This window comes from Podospora bellae-mahoneyi, chromosome 3 (assembly GCF_035222275.1).
Source record: "Podospora bellae-mahoneyi strain CBS 112042 chromosome 3, whole genome shotgun sequence".
Classification (NCBI taxonomy): Eukaryota; Fungi; Ascomycota; class Sordariomycetes; order Sordariales; family Podosporaceae; genus Podospora; species Podospora bellae-mahoneyi.
In genome coordinates, this window is record NC_085882.1 from 3276395 (window position 1) to 3295500 (window position 19106).

The 19106-nt window shown below is 56.8% G+C and overlaps 6 protein-coding genes across 6 annotated transcripts; 2 read left to right on the forward strand and 4 right to left on the reverse strand.

Annotated features, from left to right (window-relative positions):
• Nucleotides 1-1798, forward strand: QC761_309520 (uncharacterized protein; the record flags this gene model as incomplete). Its single annotated transcript, XM_062878101.1, has 2 exons — nt 1-910; nt 974-1798. The coding sequence occupies exons 1-2, from the start codon at nt 641-643 to the stop codon at nt 1796-1798; spliced, it is 1095 nt and encodes a 364-aa protein (XP_062733934.1). The 5' UTR covers nt 1-640.
• A 120-nt stretch (nt 1799-1918) lies between these two features.
• Nucleotides 1919-3472, reverse strand: DYS1 (Deoxyhypusine synthase; the record flags this gene model as incomplete). Its single annotated transcript, XM_062878102.1, has 2 exons — nt 2041-3472; nt 1919-1984 (listed from the first exon to the last, which is right to left on the reverse strand). The coding sequence occupies exons 1-2, from the start codon at nt 3031-3033 to the stop codon at nt 1919-1921; spliced, it is 1059 nt and encodes a 352-aa protein (XP_062733935.1). The 5' UTR covers nt 3034-3472.
• Nucleotides 3473-4507: 1035 nt separating this feature from the next.
• Nucleotides 4508-11659, forward strand: QC761_309540 (uncharacterized protein; the record flags this gene model as incomplete). The annotated part of the gene is made up of 2 exons (XM_062878103.1): nt 4508-8698; nt 8804-11659. The coding sequence occupies 2 exons, from the start codon at nt 4508-4510 to the stop codon at nt 11657-11659; spliced, it is 7047 nt and encodes a 2348-aa protein (XP_062733936.1).
• Nucleotides 11660-12057: 398 nt separating this feature from the next.
• On the reverse strand, nt 12058-12802 carry QC761_0058080 (uncharacterized protein; the record flags this gene model as incomplete). Its single annotated transcript, XM_062872538.1, has 2 exons — nt 12058-12436; nt 12500-12802. 2 exons carry the CDS (start codon nt 12800-12802, stop codon nt 12317-12319), a joined length of 423 nt encoding a protein of 140 aa, XP_062733937.1. The 3' UTR covers nt 12058-12316.
• Nucleotides 12803-12829: 27 nt separating this feature from the next.
• Nucleotides 12830-13690, reverse strand: QC761_0058090 (uncharacterized protein; the record flags this gene model as incomplete). Its single annotated transcript, XM_062872539.1, has 3 exons — nt 13568-13690; nt 12897-13517; nt 12830-12834 (listed from the first exon to the last, which is right to left on the reverse strand). Exons 1-3 carry the CDS (start codon nt 13653-13655, stop codon nt 12830-12832), a joined length of 714 nt encoding a protein of 237 aa, XP_062733938.1. The 5' UTR covers nt 13656-13690.
• A 135-nt stretch (nt 13691-13825) lies between these two features.
• Nucleotides 13826-17810, reverse strand: BUD6 (Bud site selection protein 6). The gene is made up of 2 exons (XM_062878104.1): nt 17280-17810; nt 13826-17037 (listed from the first exon to the last, which is right to left on the reverse strand). The coding sequence occupies exons 1-2, from the start codon at nt 17478-17480 to the stop codon at nt 14185-14187; spliced, it is 3054 nt and encodes a 1017-aa protein (XP_062733939.1). The 5' UTR covers nt 17481-17810; the 3' UTR covers nt 13826-14184.
• Between the last annotated feature and the right edge of the window lie 1296 nt (nt 17811-19106).

Sequence of the window (19106 nt, forward strand, 5' to 3'; positions counted from 1 at the left end):
AAGATGAAGATGAAGGTCCCTGTGAAGGACATGTTGCGTTTTTAAACCCCGCACTTCAACTCAACGACGCTGCCACCCAACATTTCTTCAACCTCTCTCGATATGTGATGGACGTTAGACCCGGCCAGACCACTCCGACAGTCCAGGTCTAGACCTGAAGCGCGCATTCAGCCAGCCCCCAGCTCCCAGGTTGTCAATAGTTGATGCATGGAGGTGGAGTCGAGCAGGCAAATGGTAGGCCATGATGGTCAAAGACTTGAGGAATCAGAAAAGGAGTGGGATATCGACTCAATAATGGTACGAAGGTATGTAACCAACCCTTCTACCGTAGTGATTGGATAGACAAGCCCAATATAGAAATAGCTATCGCATCGATAGACATGGTAATTTCGATCGAAATGTTGCAAAGCGTTACACACCCCACCTCATATGAGTCTTGGCCGTTGACGGTTTGCGGGGAGGTCACGTGGCGGTTACACACCCCAACAGCAGGGGTACACCGCATGGGCCGACGCTATGCGACGTCACTTGCAACGGCCGGTGGGCTGAGCTCCAGCTGTTGCTCTTCTCTCGATGCATTCACAGCTTCGAGTTGGATGGATTGAACCCTCTTTTGCTTTTCCAACTCAAAATATCCAAAATGTCGAGACTGGCGACCCTCCCCCGACGACTGGCTCTCCTCCGCCCCCTAAGGAGGACGACATGCACCGCCAGGAGCTACTCCACAGCATCCGACCAGCGCCTCGACAACCGCGTCAAGATCGTCGAAGTAGGGCCGCGCGATGGCCTCCAAAACGAAAAGAATATCGTGCCGCTGGCGACAAAGATTGAGCTGATTGAACGACTGGCAAAGACCGGGCTTCAGACAATCGAGGCGGGTTCGTTTGTCGCTCCGAAATGGGTGCCACAAGTATGCCGCCCCCTTTCCAACAACCCTTTCCAACTCCCTAGATGCTTACCATATGAAAAACAGATGGCCAACTCCTCCGAAATCCTCTCCCACATCCTCACCACCCCACCACCCTCCCCCCACCCCCTAACCTACTCCTTCCTCGCCCCCAACATGAAAGGCCTCTCCAACGCCTTCTCCATCCTCGACGCAAACCCCTCCTCTTTCTCCACCGAATCCAACCCTTCACCATCAAAACCCTCCCTCGAAATAGCTGTCTTTGCCTCGGCAAGCGAAACCTTTTCTCAAAAAAACCTCAACGCCTCCATCGCCGCCTCTCTTGAAGCTTTTAGGGCGGTCATCTCCGCCGCCAAGGAAACACCCTACAACCTCCGCGTCCGCGGCTACATCTCCGTCGTCCTCGGCTGCCCCTTTGAGGGTTACGACGTCTCGCCCCACCGCGTTGCTGAGATTGCTACCGAGCTGCTAGAGATGGGAGTGGACGAAATCGCGCTGGGTGATACGACAGGCATGGGCACTGCGCCCAGAACAAAGGACTTGTTGAATTGTCTGAGGAGCGCGGGGATAAGGAATGAGGATGTGGCGATGCACTTTCATGATACGTACGGGCAGGCGCTGGTGAACACGGCTGTGGCGTTGGAGCATGGGATCAGGACGTTCGATGCTAGTGTTAGTGGGTTGGGGGGTTGCCCGTACAGCCCCGGGGCTACCGGGAATGTGGCGACGGAGGATATGGTGTATTTTATGGAGAGTTTGGGGATGGATGCGGGGGTTGATTTGGATGGGGTGGCCGAGGTGGGGGAGTGGATTAGCAAGGAGTTGGGGAGGGGGAATGGGAGTACCGTTGGGAGGGCGGTTTTGGGGCGGAGGAAGAGGAAGCAGGAGTGATGAGGAAGAGGGGGGATGTACATACATGCATACGTTGATTTGGAGTTAGGGTATGAGGTTCATGAGGAAATGAATTGTCAAAATTGGTTCATTTTATTTTGCCTTTCCGAGAGGGTGTTGCTAGTCTTCTTTTGCAAAGGTGTTGGCTACGATGAAGGGGAAGGCGGCTGTGGCTTCCATGTAGACCTGTTGCGATGTTAGCTCTGCTGTCTGTCTGGTTGATGAAGAAAAGAAGAACTGACCTTGACTGCATCAGCACCGATCTTGATCTTTCCCCAGCTGACCGCCTCATCTGGTCTCGCACCGGCGTCACTGCCGTCAAACTCCTGAGCAGTGTTGACATACACGGCCGACTCGGCCCCGTTTCTCATCAAGCACGCATTGGCTATGTGGTGCTTCACAATCCCGCCTCCCAAAATAATCATGCCTGCCCTCTTGGCCCTCACAGCAATGGTGTTGATCTTTCTGATATCTTCGACGATATCCACCCTCAACTGCTTCGGCGACGCCTTGAACGTGTGGAAATACAGCATATCCCCCAAACTCCCATCCGTCAGCGCCGGGCAGAAAACAGGAATGTTGTTCTTGTACGCCCAGTAATAGACGCTCCTCTCATCGTTGATCTCCTTGCCCAACCGGTGGATAATCTTGGAGGGCGTCCAGTTGATCTCGTCTTCGGTACCCTTGGAGGCCTCCTGCTCCTCGAGCATCCTGTCCAGGATGGGCACGACCCAATCTTCAAACAGGCAGTAGTTCTTGTTGGGGACGACGAGGTTCCCGATGCGGTTGAGCCCTTGCTTGCGGAGGGAGGAGCCCTCGGCGGCGAAGGAAGAGAGGTAGGTGTCGCCGAGGCACTTGATAAAGTCCTCCTCGACGCCGCCGGCGGTGGTGACGATGGCGGAGATGTGGGAGTGCTGGGCTAGGTAGCGGAGGGTGCCGCGGAGGCCGGAGGAGATGAGGTTGGAGGTGTAGCCGAGGAAGATGGTGGTTTTGGCCGAGGGGTCAGAGGGGTCTGACCAGGTGCGCATGTCGTTGATTATCCGGACGGCTTCGCACATGGAGGAGGCTTGGAAGCCCATGTGCTTCATGCCCTGGAGGAGGTCGTCGACGGTGATGGGCCGGCCTTTGAAGGCGTTGAAGTCGAGCTCTTCTACTTTTTGGGCGTCTGAGGGCATGTCGACTGATTGGACGAGGACGGCCTCGGTGGCTGCGGTTGGGGGCAGGTTGCTGTCCATATTTGTCTATCTGAGGTTTTTGATATCTGATGATGATGGCGGGGTTGAGATCCGGGTGAAAATCTCAAGATAGTTTTTTGAGAAACAGGCAGAGGATGGAGATATGTACAGTAAGTCAAACCGAGACTGATGATGCTTGAGTGCACTTGGCAGAGTAGACCCAAATTCAAATGGTGGTTACTTCTTCTTATCGTGCCAACGCCTTTTTGGCTTGAATCTTCAGACGAAGCCGGAGTCTGAGTCTCAGAGAATGAGGGACCTTCTTGGCTGCAGTTACACATCCCGCCCCACTTTTAAATGTCGAATCTTGAATGCCACACAGCTGATGCCGCTTGCTCCATGCTCCATCCCATCTACAAAGCCGAGCAACGGCGAGATCTCAGAATTCATCATTGATATCAATAGTCGGCGACCGCTTTTCAATGACACTCATCTCAAGATGACTTTGGTGAGCGTGCCCTCCCGAACCCGGGCTGACGGATTCGGTGCACTAACATTTAAATCTCTTCTGTGGATTTACCCGATACCAATGGCATGCGTGAAACAAGCGCAGATGCCGGGACGGTGCATGGCGGGGCTTGTCCCGGAAGGGGCTAGCGTGCGGCGCCGCACACCCCCCACAGGGGGCTCCCACAGGGCGGCACCAGGCCGAAAAGCACAGGGAATTGGTTGCTTGTTGGGTGCTTGTGGGTGCTTGTGGGTGTTTGTGGATGCTTGGCCTGCCACATTGTGGCCCGTGAGCCCAGTCCTCTCGCTCTCCCGTGTGGCCCGGTGGAGAGGGCAGCAATTCGAGATCAGATCCACCCGACCGTCGTCCAATCTTCATCATTCTCTCTCCATCGCCATCCTCTTCCCAACACCCAAGTTCCTCATCCAAAAAGCGCGTCGCCGACATTGACGAGGTCATCAGCCCCCGCCGATTTCCCACAGAGTTCCTCTCGGAGCAACAGGCTGGCGAAATAAAATAAAATAAAAAAGATAGGCATAGAGAGACCCGCTTGCCGGGCGGACACCAGTGCCACACGCAACCGACCGCATTGAGTTTCTGAGTTTCCAGGTTCTTGGGAAGCAGCCACTTCGACTTCAACATCCGCTTCCACTTCCGCTTGCGCCTCATCAGCATCATCACCTTCGACAAGCAACGGTCGGGGTCGAGTATAGAAGCGCCTCCTCCTATAGACACCACCAGACGGCAGCGTTAGAAGCCAGCCGCCCAGTTGAGGCTCTTTCCCGCGAAGTTCAAGCTTTGTGCCTTCGACCACAACAGCGGACGCCCGTCGGCACTCAACAACCTCGCAGCATCACAACCTCTGCCCTGACATGCGCCTGTCCGATAAGGTGGAAAAGTAACAAGAGGGGCGTTCCCTCCGAGTTAAGATGTACGTTTATCGAATATTTTTTTCCCTCTTGTCACTGTCTGCACCACCTGTCATCGTCATCACATCAACACTGTCGGAGGATTCCTACAATCAAGATGGACCGGTACTGTCACGGCGACGGCCGTTCTTTTGAGCCACCGCCATCGTTACCCCTCCACAGTTACAACCGGCATTCTCTTCCTCCACCGCACTGGCACGACCATCATCGCGAATTCAAGTTTGAAAGGACGCATTACTATGACAACCGGCCGCGTGATACACGTCCTACACAGGATCCAGCTCATCCAACTAATTTTTGCCGTGACAGGACGAGGTACACGGGCCAGTATCACCCTGACCGCCGTTCCCGTTCGCCCCGAGACAGATCTCCATATGGTGGCGAGCGTGACCGTGGTCCACCCCAACAGTACCCGGACAGTGATCGCAGGCGTCCTATTGACGCGCGGGGAAATCCATCCAGTTTCCCAAACCGGGAAGGATTTCGTAACGAGCCTCCACGCGGGCCCAAGGCACTGCTAGACGCTCCGAATGGCCCACGTGGCGGGTTTGCTGGAGACTATCGCGGCAGAGGCAGAGGTGGTGGTGGGCGCGGACGGCCCACGTGGGGAAGAGACGATAGGCCAGATGTTGGACGCGAGGACCCCCGCGATCGGCCTCACTTTCGAGATGAACGCAGCCGTGAGCGAGACTACCCGAGGGATCGAGAATGGGCTCCGCGTGACCGAGAACACAGCTTTCGCGGCCGAAGAACACCCCCCCCAAGGGGTCGATCTCCCTTAAGACGTGACTTTGACGTGGGTTTGAATGTGGACGCAGAGAGGGCCAGACGAGGGTCCAGAGATGGTCCGTTATCTGCTGGGTCATCAAACTCGGACCCGCCTTTTGGAGGACCCTTCCGAGGTTCATATCGTGGAAGGGGTGGGGGCAGAGGAGGAGGACGTGGGGGCGGTGATTGGGATCGTGGTGGAAGAGGCAGGGGATTCCACGGCGATGACCGTCCTGACCATCGCTTCCCCCGCAGCCATTCCCAGGACGGTCGATATGGACGGGAACCAGATGTTCGAGATCACCGAGAGCCTAGGTACCAGGAGTTCACTAGGGACATTCGAGATGATCGCCCGATGGGAAGAGACAGGGAGCACGATCTCCTTCGACCGAAACCGATCGACCGCGTATCCAATGACCCGCCTTCAGCAAAGGACGTTTCGCCTCCTCCCCTTGCGCCTTCAGCCCCCGCCTTTGGCACAGTCCCGAGCCGCCCACCCGCCACGACGGACATTCAGTCAATGACAGGGAAACCACCTCCAACTGGACCTAGAGCGTTAGCGGTGGAGGAGCGGCCACCCTCTGCAGGTCAAGGCGTGAGCAATGATAGAGCCCCTCCTACCGGCCCCTCAAAAATCCACGGGGAAGCTAGTCCCACCATTCCATCTGGACCCCGGGCCCACCGAGATGCCAAGCAGCCCCAAAGGTCTAGCAAACAGTGGATCAATACTGGTGCGTTCAATGCCAAGAAGACGCAGGAATCCCCCAAATCCGCAAGGTCCATGAGCGTGGTCTCGCAGCACCCAAGACCCTTTGGTGGCTTCCGCCCAGAATCCTCCCATACGGACTTCCACAGCGAATACAACAAGCGGCCCCGTAGTCCGGATGCCAAGTCAGATTCACACACAGAGCGATATGGGGGTTTCCGTGGCACCGGTGTCAACGACATCGCCATTGCCTACCAGAGAGGATCTCACTCGGCCAGGGCGTCATTGGACCGTGAAATGAGGCTGAGTCTGGATGATGGTGACTTGAAAGTGGGCGCAGCCGAGCCTGTCGTTGAGCGAGCTCAAACAGAACGGCAACCGGACCGTGTCCAGGAACCAACTCCCAGCCCGGTGACGTTGGGAGCTGTTGAGCCCTCCAAGGACAAAATAGAAGAGGCGAAACAGTCGACAGTCCCACCGCCAGAGTCACGCCCTCTCGACTTTGACGTCCCTTCATCGGGAGTCAGGCTACAAGAGAAGCACCTGCCCGCGTCGGCGGAAGAGACTGAGGAATCGGACGAGGATGACGAAGATCTTAACGATTATTTTTCGCAACAGGTATCCAAGGCCGAGGCCGAGCTCAAGAAGCTGCACGAGATGGTGGACGGTTCGACCATTCAAATCATTGCGCGGTATACAACTGTGGAAAATAATGCCATGGTCAGGGTGGTTGTCAGCCCAGTTACCGTCCAGAACAAGGTGAAGCCCATTCCCGATGGTTTCACGTTTCCCCCGATAAAACCGCAGCAGGTTGATCCAGTTGAGCCCGAGGCAGCCTTGCCGCAGCCTCAAGTGCAAGATGAGGAGATGCCAGACGCCATGCCTGAGGCGCCGGCGAGCCCTACCATCGAAAAGGCGGACGAAGTGGCCGAGCAGCAGCTTCCGGAACCACAACCCAAGGTGGAGGACATGGATGTTGAGGGCTCAGCCCTTCCGTCAGTGCCAGCTGTGCAGGACGCTAACCTACATGACGAGGACGTCAGTATGGAGGATGTTTCTGAAGTGCACGAGACGGTGGAGCCTCCGCATCCTCCAGCGTCTGTGAATGGGGAGCCCGGCAGAAATGGCATTCATGCCCCGTTCATGCAAGCTGCCCGCACCCCCTCGCACATGGATGACGACAGCGAGGACAGGACAGAGGACGACGGGAGCATCTACGATACTGTCGAGCATGCTCGCGAGTTTTCCGCCACACCGCCAACCGAAGACCTGCCCATCTACAACGTCAAACCCTGGGAGCAGAGCAGACGAGCATTCCGAACTGAGGAGAGCTCCCCCAACTTTGGAAACTTTGTGCTTGCCAACATCCAACGAGAAACTGCCACCGCCGAGACGGCGCAAGACGTGTCCCGGCGGCAGTATGCTCAAGATTACGAGTCTTACTTGAAGTTTACCCAGTCGGATGACCCGGTTGCCATCAAGAGCAGAGCACACTTTACGAATGAAGTTTCGGTCAAGGAGACCAAGGGGCCACAATCGGAAAACAAACCAGAAGGCAGAGGGACGCGAGCGCGTTTTGCTACGGAATATGATCTGAAGAAAGCCCTGGAGCAGTCGCAGCGGGAGTTTGCCGAGAGGCAGGAGCGGGAAGACCGAAGCCAGAAGGAAAAGTACCGCACGGACAAGGAGGCGGTGATCCCTGACATGCTGTGGACCACGGCAGAAAAGGAGCAGGCCTCATTTTATGATACTGCCGGCAAGCTTCCCTTGGAGAAACTGGTGGCCACTTGGGACGTCGTTCCCTGGCATGTCAACTTCACCGAGGAGGAGGCCGAAAAGTTTGAGAAGGCCTACCTGGAGTTCCCCAAGCAGTGGGGCAAGATTGCAAAGGAGCTGCCCAACCGCGACACCGGCACTTGTATCCAGTATTACTATGCCATGAAACGGGAGCTGGGGCTCAAGGAGAAGCTCAAGAAACAGCCAAAGAAGCGCAAGAAGGGTGGACGTGCTAAGCAGCGCTCCAGTGCTTTGGTGTCGGAGTTGGGCAATGGTGAACACGAAACCGAAGACGCCACTCAGGAAACTGGCGAGAACGGTGAGCGTCGCCGCCCTCCCCGTCGTGCTGCCGCTCCCAACTTTGGCGGCAACGAGGCCACACCGAATGCCGACTCGGACGGCGCAACCCCGGCTGCCACCCCGGCCCGGAGGAGAGGCGGTACTGCAATTGAGGGTGCCAAGAACGACAGCGGGGCCGAGAAGACAGAGGGCAAGAGAGCCCGGGGCAGAAAGCAGGTCAAAGACAAGGCTGGTCAAGATGCCAAGGGCATAAAACCCGCACCGTCAACACAAACCCCGGTGCCGCTTCCGCCACCTGTGCCGAGCAACAAGGGCGGTCGATCACGGGCCAACTCCAAGGCTCAGGGCCCCGAGTGGGCTTCCCCCCAGACCCCTGTCGACATTGCTGCCCGGCCCCCGGGACACTTTGAGGCGCCTCCCGGGGGCATGCAACCGCCCCTGGCCCCCGTTCAGCAGCCACCGCTGTCAAGCCCCGAGAGGGCAATGGGCCCGATGCAGTCGACCATGTCCGAGGTCATGGCAGCACCGTCCCTCCGGCCAGAGCCGCCGCTGTCCCAGACGTCAGTCCCCACATTCGACATCCCTCAGCCAGCCGGGCCCGATCGCACTCGTACCCCACAGCAGGCGTCGAGCTACTGGAGCGTTTCAGAGTCAAACGACTTCCCCGGTCTGCTGCGGGCTTTTGGCACCGACTGGAACGCCATTGCTGCCCATATGCAAACTAAGACAGCCACCATGGTACGCCCAACCCCAACAGCCTTTTCTCTTTCCCATCCCACCCCGTCCCCGTCCCCATACCCGTCCCCGTCCCCGGACATGACGACTAACTACTCCGACTTGCAGGTCAAAAACTTTTATATGCGTCAGACCAAGGAGGGTGGCAGGAGGGAGACCAATGTGGACTGGGAGCACATTGCTACCGAAGCCGACGCCAAGCTTCGTCGCGGGGAGAAGCGTCCTGCTCCGCCGACACCAACCCAAGGACCCCGGAAGAGATATGATGTACCGACGGGACACCGGCCCCTGGCTGCTGCCGAACCCGAGGAGCACACGCCTACCAAGATTGAGCCGATGCCGGCGAACAACCACTTTACGCGCTTCCAAATACCGATCGCACAGGCCGCTCCCGTGTCACATCCGATGGCTCAAACTACCCAGCCTGTCATGTCAGCACCGCTGACTTCATCGGCCGCCGTGCAACAGCAAGCCCCACCCACCGGACCAGTTGTCACACAGGCCATGTCACCGCATCTTCACCCTCTCCGACCACCGGCCCCGCCATTTCCCTTTCAGCAGCAGCAGCAGCAGCAGCAGCAGCAGCAGCAGCAGGAGAGGGAACCCGAGCCGACGCCGCCGCCAGTGTTGTCTCAGCATCCGCACCCGCACCCGCACCCACACCCGCAGCAGCCCCAACCACAGCAACAGCAGCCGTCTCAGATGCCCCGGCAAACTCCGCAGGCCGTGCCGATTTCCCAGAAGGCCCCTGTGTCTGCTGCCCCGATTGTGCCCGTGTCAGATGCTGTGCCTCCACCGGCAGGCTGGCCATCGTCCAGCACCTTCTCACTGCTGGGGCAGCCCAAGGACAGTCGCGACGGCCGCCATGCTGCTGAGAGAGAACGTCAACCCATGGGTCTTGGTCAGCGTGAGCCACCACGGCAAGCAGAGCGGGCGCCACCGTTGCGCATGAAGCAGGATCCTGATCAACCTCCTCACACCCCAGAGGCTTACCCGGCATACCAGCCGCCACGCACTGCTCCACCTCGGAGCGAACCAATCCCGCTGGCAAGGCAGCCAGAACCACCACATCGTGTCACACCAGCTGCCGCCATGTATGGACCCAGCACTCAGGGCCAGCCCATGCGAGGACTTCTCAACGACCCAGTGCCTACCCAGCAAGCACCTTCTGTGGGGTCGGGCATGGAGAGGCCGCTGTCAACAGCCCAGAGACCGGCGGCGGTGTCGATGCAGGAGCACTTTGCGCCTATTCCAGCTTCTGCTCCTCCGGTTCCTCCACCACAGCCTGCGCCAGCCGCCCCGCGACCACCAGAGCCACGCAAGACCAGCAACCTCAACTTCCTGCTCAACGATGACCCTCCACCCGCCCCAAAGCGTATCGCCGACGTGTCGTCCATGGGCGTGAAGCCGAGCTCAACGCCACCACCTCAGCCGATGGCTGCTCGCCAGCCGCCTCCCCCAACATCAGCTCCGGCGCCGCCAAGAAGAGAGGAGGCTGGTTACCCATATGCTCGCAACCCACCGCCCTCGCACCAAGGTCCTCCTCCCTCGGCTATCCCCCCGCTGAAGCCGAGCTACCCTGCACAGTCGCCGCGGTCTGGACATTCACGGGCGCCGAGTGCCAACATTGTTCCCTCCATGGACCCTGCTCTGGAGCCATCACGAGCGGAATATTATCCACGCCACTATGCTCAGCATCAGCCAAGTGCAACTAATTCTCCTCAGTCACACACGGCTCATCATTATGGTCAGACTCCTGCTCAGCATCCCCAGCTTTCACAGCAGATGCCTCAACATCAGCATGCTCAGCAACAGCCACCGCAGCCGCCACAGCCGCAACAGCACTCGCAACAGGCTCAGATGGCGTATCCACCACAGGGCTATCAGGGATATCCCGTCAGCCAAGCGCACGCTCCCTCTCCTACACCTCAATATGCTCCTCATCCCGGCATGGCGGTAAGGAGGGAGCCACAGCCCCAAACCGGACGCGAATCTTGGTCGCAGCCCCCGCAAGTATCAAGTAGCCAACAGCAACAGATGATTCAGCAGGAGCAGCAGGAGCGGGAGCGACAGCGCCAGCAGATGCTCCAACAGCAGCAGCATGCCCATGGCCATCAGATTCCTCAGCAGCCTCCCCAGCAACACCAGCCACCCAGCAACTGGCCGCCATCTCAACAAGGGACCCCGCAAAAGCCGAGCCAGCCTGTTCCCGCGCACACGGCTTGGGGAGTTCAGCATGGTGTACAGGCCAAGCCACCTGTCACCAGCTCGGTACCGTCGCAGCAGCAGCATGCTTGGGCACCAACAGGCTCTCATCAGCAACAACCCCAGCCGTTCAACCTGAGGGAGAGTCGTGGTCCTCCTGTATATCCCCACGAAACGCAGAGCCCAACGGCCGGCATTGTCCATCATCAACACCAGGGCTCAATTGGAAGCGGTAGGTACGCCCAACCCCAACAAGATGCAAGACGAGAGCCTGGTCCACCAACCCAGCCATTCCCTCGGTACGCCACTCCCGGCCCCGGCCAGACTAGAGATCCCGGCGCTAGGAGTTACACCCCTGTGAACTCGTTTGATCCTCGTGGCCCGCCGCCGCCGCAGGCATATGGTCAGCCGGATATGAGGGACGCTCACATGCGAGAGGCACAATTTGGCAGAGATCCCAGGGAGATGGGCAGGGACCCAAGGGAGATGGCCAGAGACCCTAGGGAGATGGGAAGAGATCCCAGGGAAATGGGACGTGATCCGAGAGAGATGGGCAGGGATCCTAGGGACATTGCGAGGGAGCAAGCGCAGGCCCAGGCTCAAGCTCAGCATCATGCTCAGGTGCAGGCTCAGGGACCGCCCCGCGGCCCGGTTCAAGGTCAGGGGACGACACAGGCGCAGGCCCAGCTTCAGGCGCAGCAGAGGATACTGAGACCGCAGGAGGGGTATGATCGGCCTCCTCGAAGGGAGGGTTATTGAGGGGCGTGATCAGAATGACTTGTCCTTGTGCCTCGAAGCGTTCCTTTACTGTTTCATGGTTACATTAGAGGGGAGGGAGGCGAGTCTTGAAGGTGCTGCGGCCCTTCTCCAAGCGTAGTTGGGTTTTATTCGGGTGAAAAGATGAGCGATGATTTGGGGATCAGAAATAAAAGAAAACAAGCGCATTATTGACTGGGAACCGAGAAAAGGGACAGTCCGATGGAAGAAGGACTGGGGGGAAAAGCCAGGAATAGTCAGCGGGTTGGGTTTATATGGTTTATCGTATGGCTTTTTGTTACTTTTTAAGGCAGGCTTCTGGAATTTGGGGGTAGGGCATGATTCAATGGAGCGTTTTCTGCGTTTTCATTCGGGGGTGTTCATTATAGGGGGTTTAGGATGAAATGGTGTTTTTTGTTAGATGTAGTCTATAAGGAATGTTTATGGTACGGCTTTGTAATTTTTGAGGTTTCTGTGACATTGCCATCTTTTGTTTTGTTCTTTCCTCCGAGTTGGGGTAATGTTCATGTTCAATTTTGTTTCATGGTTTGGTTGCGCCTGCACTTTGTTGGTGTCTTGCTATGGTTTGTCCAGAGTTATAGGCCAGGGAAGCCATTACAGTACTATGTCCCAGTCCTCTTATCCCTGAAGTGTTCTCCATTACAACTTGGAGTAAATCACCTCTTCAAACTCCTTGATCAACGACCTAACTTGCAAATCCCCCGGCTGGACAATCTGCGTGGCGAAAACACCGCACACGCCCGCCTCCCGGTCGATGAGCTGTATCCCCGTCATGTCAGCATATTTCTTTCCCCCTTTCCCTCAAAGTTTGGCCCTACTCACCCAAGCAAGATTAAAAGCCCCACCCCACTGAACAAACCCCCTTTTCCTCCCTCCATTACCCGTCGTCCCAGGCTCAGCGGTAACCAACCCAGCAGGACTCCAATCGTACTCTGCTCCCCCCTCCACAGGGTTGACCCACCCCACCATCCAATCCCTTCCCTCCCCCTTTAGACTCTCATTCAAGACCTTTTTGCTCTCGGGTGTCAAACACCCCCCAAACAACACCGCCTGCCACTCCGGCCTCAGCAACCTGCTCTTATTTGGCTCCAGAAAGTCAGCGAGGATGGTGACATAGGCCTTCATGCTCCCAAACCCCCCCCCCCCATAGCCTCATTCTCTGCCGGACTATCCGCCAGCTTGTGATGGGAAAGTTTCCCCTTCCCCCGGGTCGTCATACCCGCTCGGCGTCCGTCGAGGGCGTCGTACCGAGCAGGATAAAAGGTGATCTCCCCCCTTTTGATCCCCAACACTGACAGGATATTATCCTGCAGGTAAACCTCCAGCTTGACACCAGAGAGCCTTTCCACCAACAAACCCGCCCAGTCCAGTCCCGAGCCGTAGACCCATCCCTTTCCGGGTTGGAACGACAACGGGTAAGAGCACCGCTCGGGCACTGTACTTCCCCCGACCGGGGTCAAGGGGACGGGGACGGTCTTGTTGGTGATGGTGGTGAGGTAGGTCACCACGTCGGGGTTGTTCCAGGTGTAGGAGCAGCCTGACGAGTGGGTCAGGAGGTGTTTTAACAGTATCGGTTCTGTTCGTGGAGACAGAATTGGTTGTCCGTCGGGGGTGAACCCGCTCAAAACAGGTTGGGCGGCCAGTTCCGGGAGGTGGGGGGAGATGTCAGTCGCGAGGGCTACTTTCCCTGATTGGACCTGCTGCAGGACCGCGATGGAGGTGAGGAGTTTGGTTGTGGAGGCCATGGCGAGGATGCTGTCTGGTTGGAGGGGGCTGTTTGCTGGACTGGAAGAAGGGGAGAGGGACAAGGGGCCGAGGGAGTGGGTGTAGTTGAGTTTTCCTGGGGGGGTGTCAGTATGAGACGGTGGGAAAAGGGTGGGGGGGGAATACCATCTTTTGACCTGACGAGCATCACCGCACCGGGGAGGACGTCATTCTCAATGGCCTTTTGAACGGTGGACTCAAATTCGGGTGTCATCTTTGTTGATGTTGGTGTTAGTGTTGATGATGTTGACCGTAACTGATAAATGACACGGCTTATAACCCCAAGAGATGCGGGGACCGCCTCGGTAGATCAATCCCGACCCCCCTCACCACCCGGAAATAAATGTAACCACGACCACACCATCACGACTAGTATGCTTCCCAAAATAATCTGACAGCATGTTACACAGAACCCTTCACCGGTAAAATGACTTACACACAGTAGAGTAGCACATCTGTTCTAGCAATAAATGCAACTGGCTGGTATCGCGCTACACGGAAACACTGCCCCCCTTTCACTTCAAAACTCTGTCAAGTGCTAGCAATTCCAGAATTCCTAACCAAACATGAAGCAAGACAACAAAAAAAAAAAAACCCCCAGCTCACTAAAACATGGCAATAACAAAACAACAAAAACAGGGTATATTCCCCACCAATCCATTCCCTTTCCAGCCAGCCATCCTCTCAGACATACCGTGACGAAACCATCAAAATCATGCCCTCAAAAAGAAAAAAAACTTCCTTTACAACTGCTCATCCCTCACCTCCCCATTCTCCTTATCCCTATCGCCCTCCTCACCCGCCCCCGTCCCATTGACCTCCCCCTCCGCAGCCTCCTCCCCAACCGGATCCTCCGGAATGATCCCATTCTGCCTCTCCCACACCTCCCTCCTGATCCTCTCCTCCTTTGCCTTCCTCGCCCTCTCCACCTCCTCCACCCCCCCACTCTTCTTCAGCCTCCCCTCCTCAACAAAGTTCGTCAGCTCCTTCTTAAGCGGGTTCTGCATCCTCGTCTCCAGCTCCTTCTGCCTCAGCTTCTCGGCCCGCTCAATCGCCTCCAGCCGGTTCTCATGATTCGGCTGCAGCGCCCTCACCTCCCCCAACACACCCTCCTTCGCATCCCTAGGATCAACAAAGGCATTGCTGTTGATCGAGTTCAGCCCCTTGCTGAATTGCCTCAATACCGGTCTCCCCTCCACCGCGCCGCCATTCGACCCCGCATCCTTCATCTGTTCCTTGGTAGCCTGCTCCACCAGCGCAAACGTCTCGGAAGCCTTTTCCAAATCGTCCCTCAAATCCACAATCAAGTCCTCCATCACCCGCAGCTCGTCCCGGCCCTGGCAGACATCCTCCAGTTCCTTCTCCCAAATCTTGGTCCACACTGGCTTCTCCTGCTTCATGTACTCCTCCATCTTGTTCAGCTCCTTGGTGAGCTGGGTGATGTCCTTCGTGACAGACTCGAGCTGTCTAGGGAGAGGGCGCACGCCGCGGTGGACAACGTCCTTGCGTAGATCCTCCACCAAGTCTTGCAAGTCATCCACCTTGTTGACAAGCCTGTCACTATCCGTGTTAAGCTGCTTCCGGCCGTTAATGACATATGCCCGTCCGCTGTCGCCTTCAATGTCCGGAACGGCAATCTTGGCGGCCGTTGCCTTGACGCTGTTGGCCTTGCTGCGAAGAGCAGACATGGAACTTTGGATATCGGATTGAAAGTTCGAGTACGTCTGTCGCAAAACAGCCAGGTCTCGGCGCAAGCTCTGGATCTCGGTGATCTGGGATGTGCTGAGCTTGCGAGCGGCCATTCCAGCAGCACTTGCGACCGACTTGGGTGAATCCATAGCCGGCGACATGATGGCAGGGGGAGGAGCAGCAGCCAACCGCGCAACGTCCCTGGCGGTCTCGTTCTGGCGCTCCGCAACCCTCAGCAGAGCAGCCCCATGATCATCCACATTCTGCTTGACCTCTTCGACAATCTTCTTGAGGCTACCAATACCCTCGTCGATATGCTTCTTCACTTCGTCAAGGGTCTCAATGTTGAGCACCAGCACCGTCCTGTCCTTAATGTCCGACAAGTCCTCCAGCTCGTGACGCACGCCTGAAATGGGATCCTGAATATAGATGTCCGGCAGGTCTGCTCCGTTTTGCTGAGTGTTCCACGAAAACTTCTCAATAAATGCCAGCTGCAAACGGCCAATCGAGAGCTCCTCATATCCTTCTGGGAGAACAAATTTCTTGACCTTGGACTTGTACTGCAGAAACAATGTTAGTTCTTTTGTAGCGGGAGGCGTGTTGTCCATCCCAAACGAACTCGACGGCTTGTCAGGGGTAGGAGCCCGAGCAACCGCGGCAGACTTGGGGGGTGCTTTGGGGGGCTTCTCCTCCTCTTCCTCATCCAGGCCGACTGCTGGCATCACATCAGCTGGCGGGCTCGTCAAAGTAGCGCTCGGCCTGAACCTTTCCTCTGGAGATTCAGGCTCGGCGGTTTCTGGCCTTGATGCCGGGAGTTCCACCGGACCGCTCTCAGACTCCTCCAACACTCTGCTCGGAACCCGCATCGGCGACGATGCATCCATAGGTGCCGCACGCGAAGACTTGTTTCGCTGATGCCGAGCATTATCCCTCGTAGAAATCGCCCGCATCGACTCCCTCATCTCTCCTCGGCCGCGATTCGGAATCGGCGTGGTCTGCGGTGGGAGCATAGGGACCCCCTGAGCGCCCACCAGCTTGGAGATCTGGTAGGCCGAGTATCTGCGTGAGGCGCGTCTCTCGAGATCACCGCCCCTCTGCAAGGCCGCCAGGGCACTTTGCTGAGATTGCTTTGGTGGCGGAGGAGGCGGTGGGAAGTTATCCAAGCTACTCATATCGCCGGCCGAGGGTCCTGAAGGCATCGTCTCATCGCCGGGATAAGGGGGCATGACCGGAATGTTCTGCATCGTGTTGCTGGAAAGGCTGGACTCCCCCGAGTTGGCCGAACCGCGAGACTGCTCTCGTTGCGACAAATATCGTCTGGTAGGGGAGTTGTTGATATTATTCCTTCCATCATCTCGTTGGCTCTGTGGCCGATATCCGCCATCCTCCAGTCCCTCGTTCAGTAGTGTCGTTAGTCCCGAGTTGACGCTTCCCATGGTGCTCGTGCTGGTCGTCCGTCCAGGAGGGTTGGGTGCGGTTGGGCCATCCCCCGAGCCTCCCTGATCGCTCGGTTGTCCGTTTTCCCTCTCTCTCTGTTGCCTTTGACGCAATCTTGTTTGCTTTCTCTTCAGCCCATGCAGCAAGTTGATGATGATGTCGCGGATCTGTGGCAAGTATCTATCCAGACTCTCCACACTCGCTTCCTGGCTCAAAGTAGACTCTAAAATATTCCTTAGCAGCTCTGGCACATTTCCGAGGTCAGATGTATCGACATTAATGGCTGTAAAGGCCCGACAGGCCATGTTGAACTCGTATCCCAAGCGGACATAGACATCGGACACCTGCGTGTCGGTAGCGTTTCCTCGGGACCATTGCGTCAGAGTTTCCAATAGCTGTTTTGTGGCAACCAGCAGGTGTGTTACGCTCTTTTCGATTTGGGAGAGGGGCACGGAAGTACTTGCTGACGACTTTTTGAGAGGCATGGTTAGCAAGGCAGAGGGAACTTGGGCACACGCGATACAGTCTGGAAAATTTGCACACTGAAAGAGGCAGCACTCATTCAAAACAAAAGAAGATGGAGGGGTCTTGCTGAAGCGAGAGCCGTCAAGGTGGTGGTGCATGAAGCCAGCTGTGGTGTGTCGACATTGGCTGAAACGCGGACAGGCGGGACATGGGAAGGAAGCAAAAGTGAACAAGACTCAAGACTCACATTGGTCCGCCGAGTGCCATCGCTCCTATTCAAGCTCCCGCTGACAGGCTGCATAGGCCTCGATGATGTAGATGCCCGGGGCGCAACGGGGCGGTTGGTGCCGACGCCGACGGCGGGAGAGATAGATCGTTGCTGGAGGTTTGGCGGAGGGCCCAACTCTGCGCCGGGCGAGCGTCGCTGCGAGCTTCGTATCGAAGTCATTGTGTTGAGATTTGTTCCTCCTCGGCCTTGCGCCTCGTGTGTTTTCCCCTCGTTCGGTGCCCAACCCAGGCTTCTATTGTTCGGACGTGCGCGGGATTTGGAATCGGTTTCGTTCAAAGTTGATGGTTTTGGTTTGTGGGGTGGTTGGGGGGGAATGAAGCGGGCGCGCGGGGTTGGGCTGAGGATCGGTTTATCAACGATGTCAAGAAAGTGTTGGGTATGTCATCGGGAAGCGGCGACAAATGCAAATGTCCGAGTTTCTGATGTTTTTTCGCCAAAAGATGGCCTTCTTCTCTCAAAGTCCCCTGGGCGGCAGGCGAGTGCAGTGCGGGCGGAGGTGTTTGGCTGCAATCACGACCTTCTCCACCGAGGCTCCAGCCCCAAGGCGAGCTGCGCTATTCCTGATTCGCTAATCCCGGGAACGGCAAGGGTCGGCTGCCCAGCCAGGTGGGTTACATAATTGTGTTGCCTCTCAGCTTGTGGAACGTTCTCATTTGTTTTCTATTGAGAGGGGGAAGGGGGGTCATGGAGATATCGACACCATATCAACATCTTCTTCTCTTTTACCTTATCTTTGTTGAATTAGGTTGGAGGTGTCGGGCTGTTGTCAGTCGGTGCCGGTTGTCCAAAGAAGCTTTCATTGACCCCAGGCTCCCATGTGTGGCCCATGCTCGCGATGTGGCCCGTGCTTCAGCTTTCCTGAGATGACCATGAGTGGTGACACACCATTCAAGGACTTTTTGAGCCCAAGTTTTGGAGGCGCTTGAGTTCCGTATCGCTACGAGCTCTCGATGGCTCAAGTTGCCCTTTTAAAGAGAAATGTCGGAACCTTGGATCTCTCTTACATGACAGGGGTCCAAGATCGTGTGGTTCTGACAGCCGTTCTCAGCTCCACCTCTGGAATTACTTACCACCATCACCTCGGGTTATCTTTCCTTTTGTTTCTGGATTGAGCCCATATCCCCCCCTCGAAACTCTTTGCTCTTGCAAAATTATTTTTACTTTCAAGTTGGAATTTTGCCTCTTCGTATCTAAGCCTGTTGGTCTACTGAGGTCTCCTACTCCACCTCGGCGTGGCCACCGAGACAGCGACACAGCCGACACAGCCTGACTGAGAGGAATTCATTGCGTGGTCTCAGCTCAGATCCCCCACGATTTGGCCGAGCCGTTGGATCACCGTTTGCTCTTTGCTTTTGCCATTTTGGAAGCTAAACAGATCATCTTCCTACCTCCAGAGGATGCCCGCCCAGCCATCGCGTCTGTAGAGTCCCCCGTATTTTCGGAATCGAGGTCGTTCGGTCACACAAACTAGGGGTTCATCAGCAAGTTGCCGGCCTCCACCACTGCGAAAATGGTTTCAATACCTGCAGCCTCAATCACTGAAGCCGCAATGAACACAGCATGCATCGGCCAGCCCAGCCGTCCCTGCCACGCCATCTGGCCCAGCCTGTCCAATGAGCCTGCTACGTCGTGTTGCTAGTTCCGGGGAGGCGTCTGGATCGCCCACCGACATCCGCCCTCCACGCGTCTGTCTGTGTTTTGGGCCTCCTTTTCTCGTAACTTGCGCGGGAATCCGCACATGCGAGTCGGCCATCTCAATATTCACAGCTTGCGCGATGGCAGGGG

Bases quoted from the DNA above. Each gene is read 5' to 3' on its own strand.
- BUD6 (XM_062878104.1), bottom strand. From the start codon at position 17,480: ATGACTTCGATACGAAGCTCGCAGCGACGCTCGCCCGGCGCAGAGTTG. The intron at 17,038-17,279 runs GTGAGTCTTGAG...CCTCTCAAAAAG, and splicing joins ATGGCACTCGGCGGACCAAT to TCGTCAGCAAGTACTTCCGT.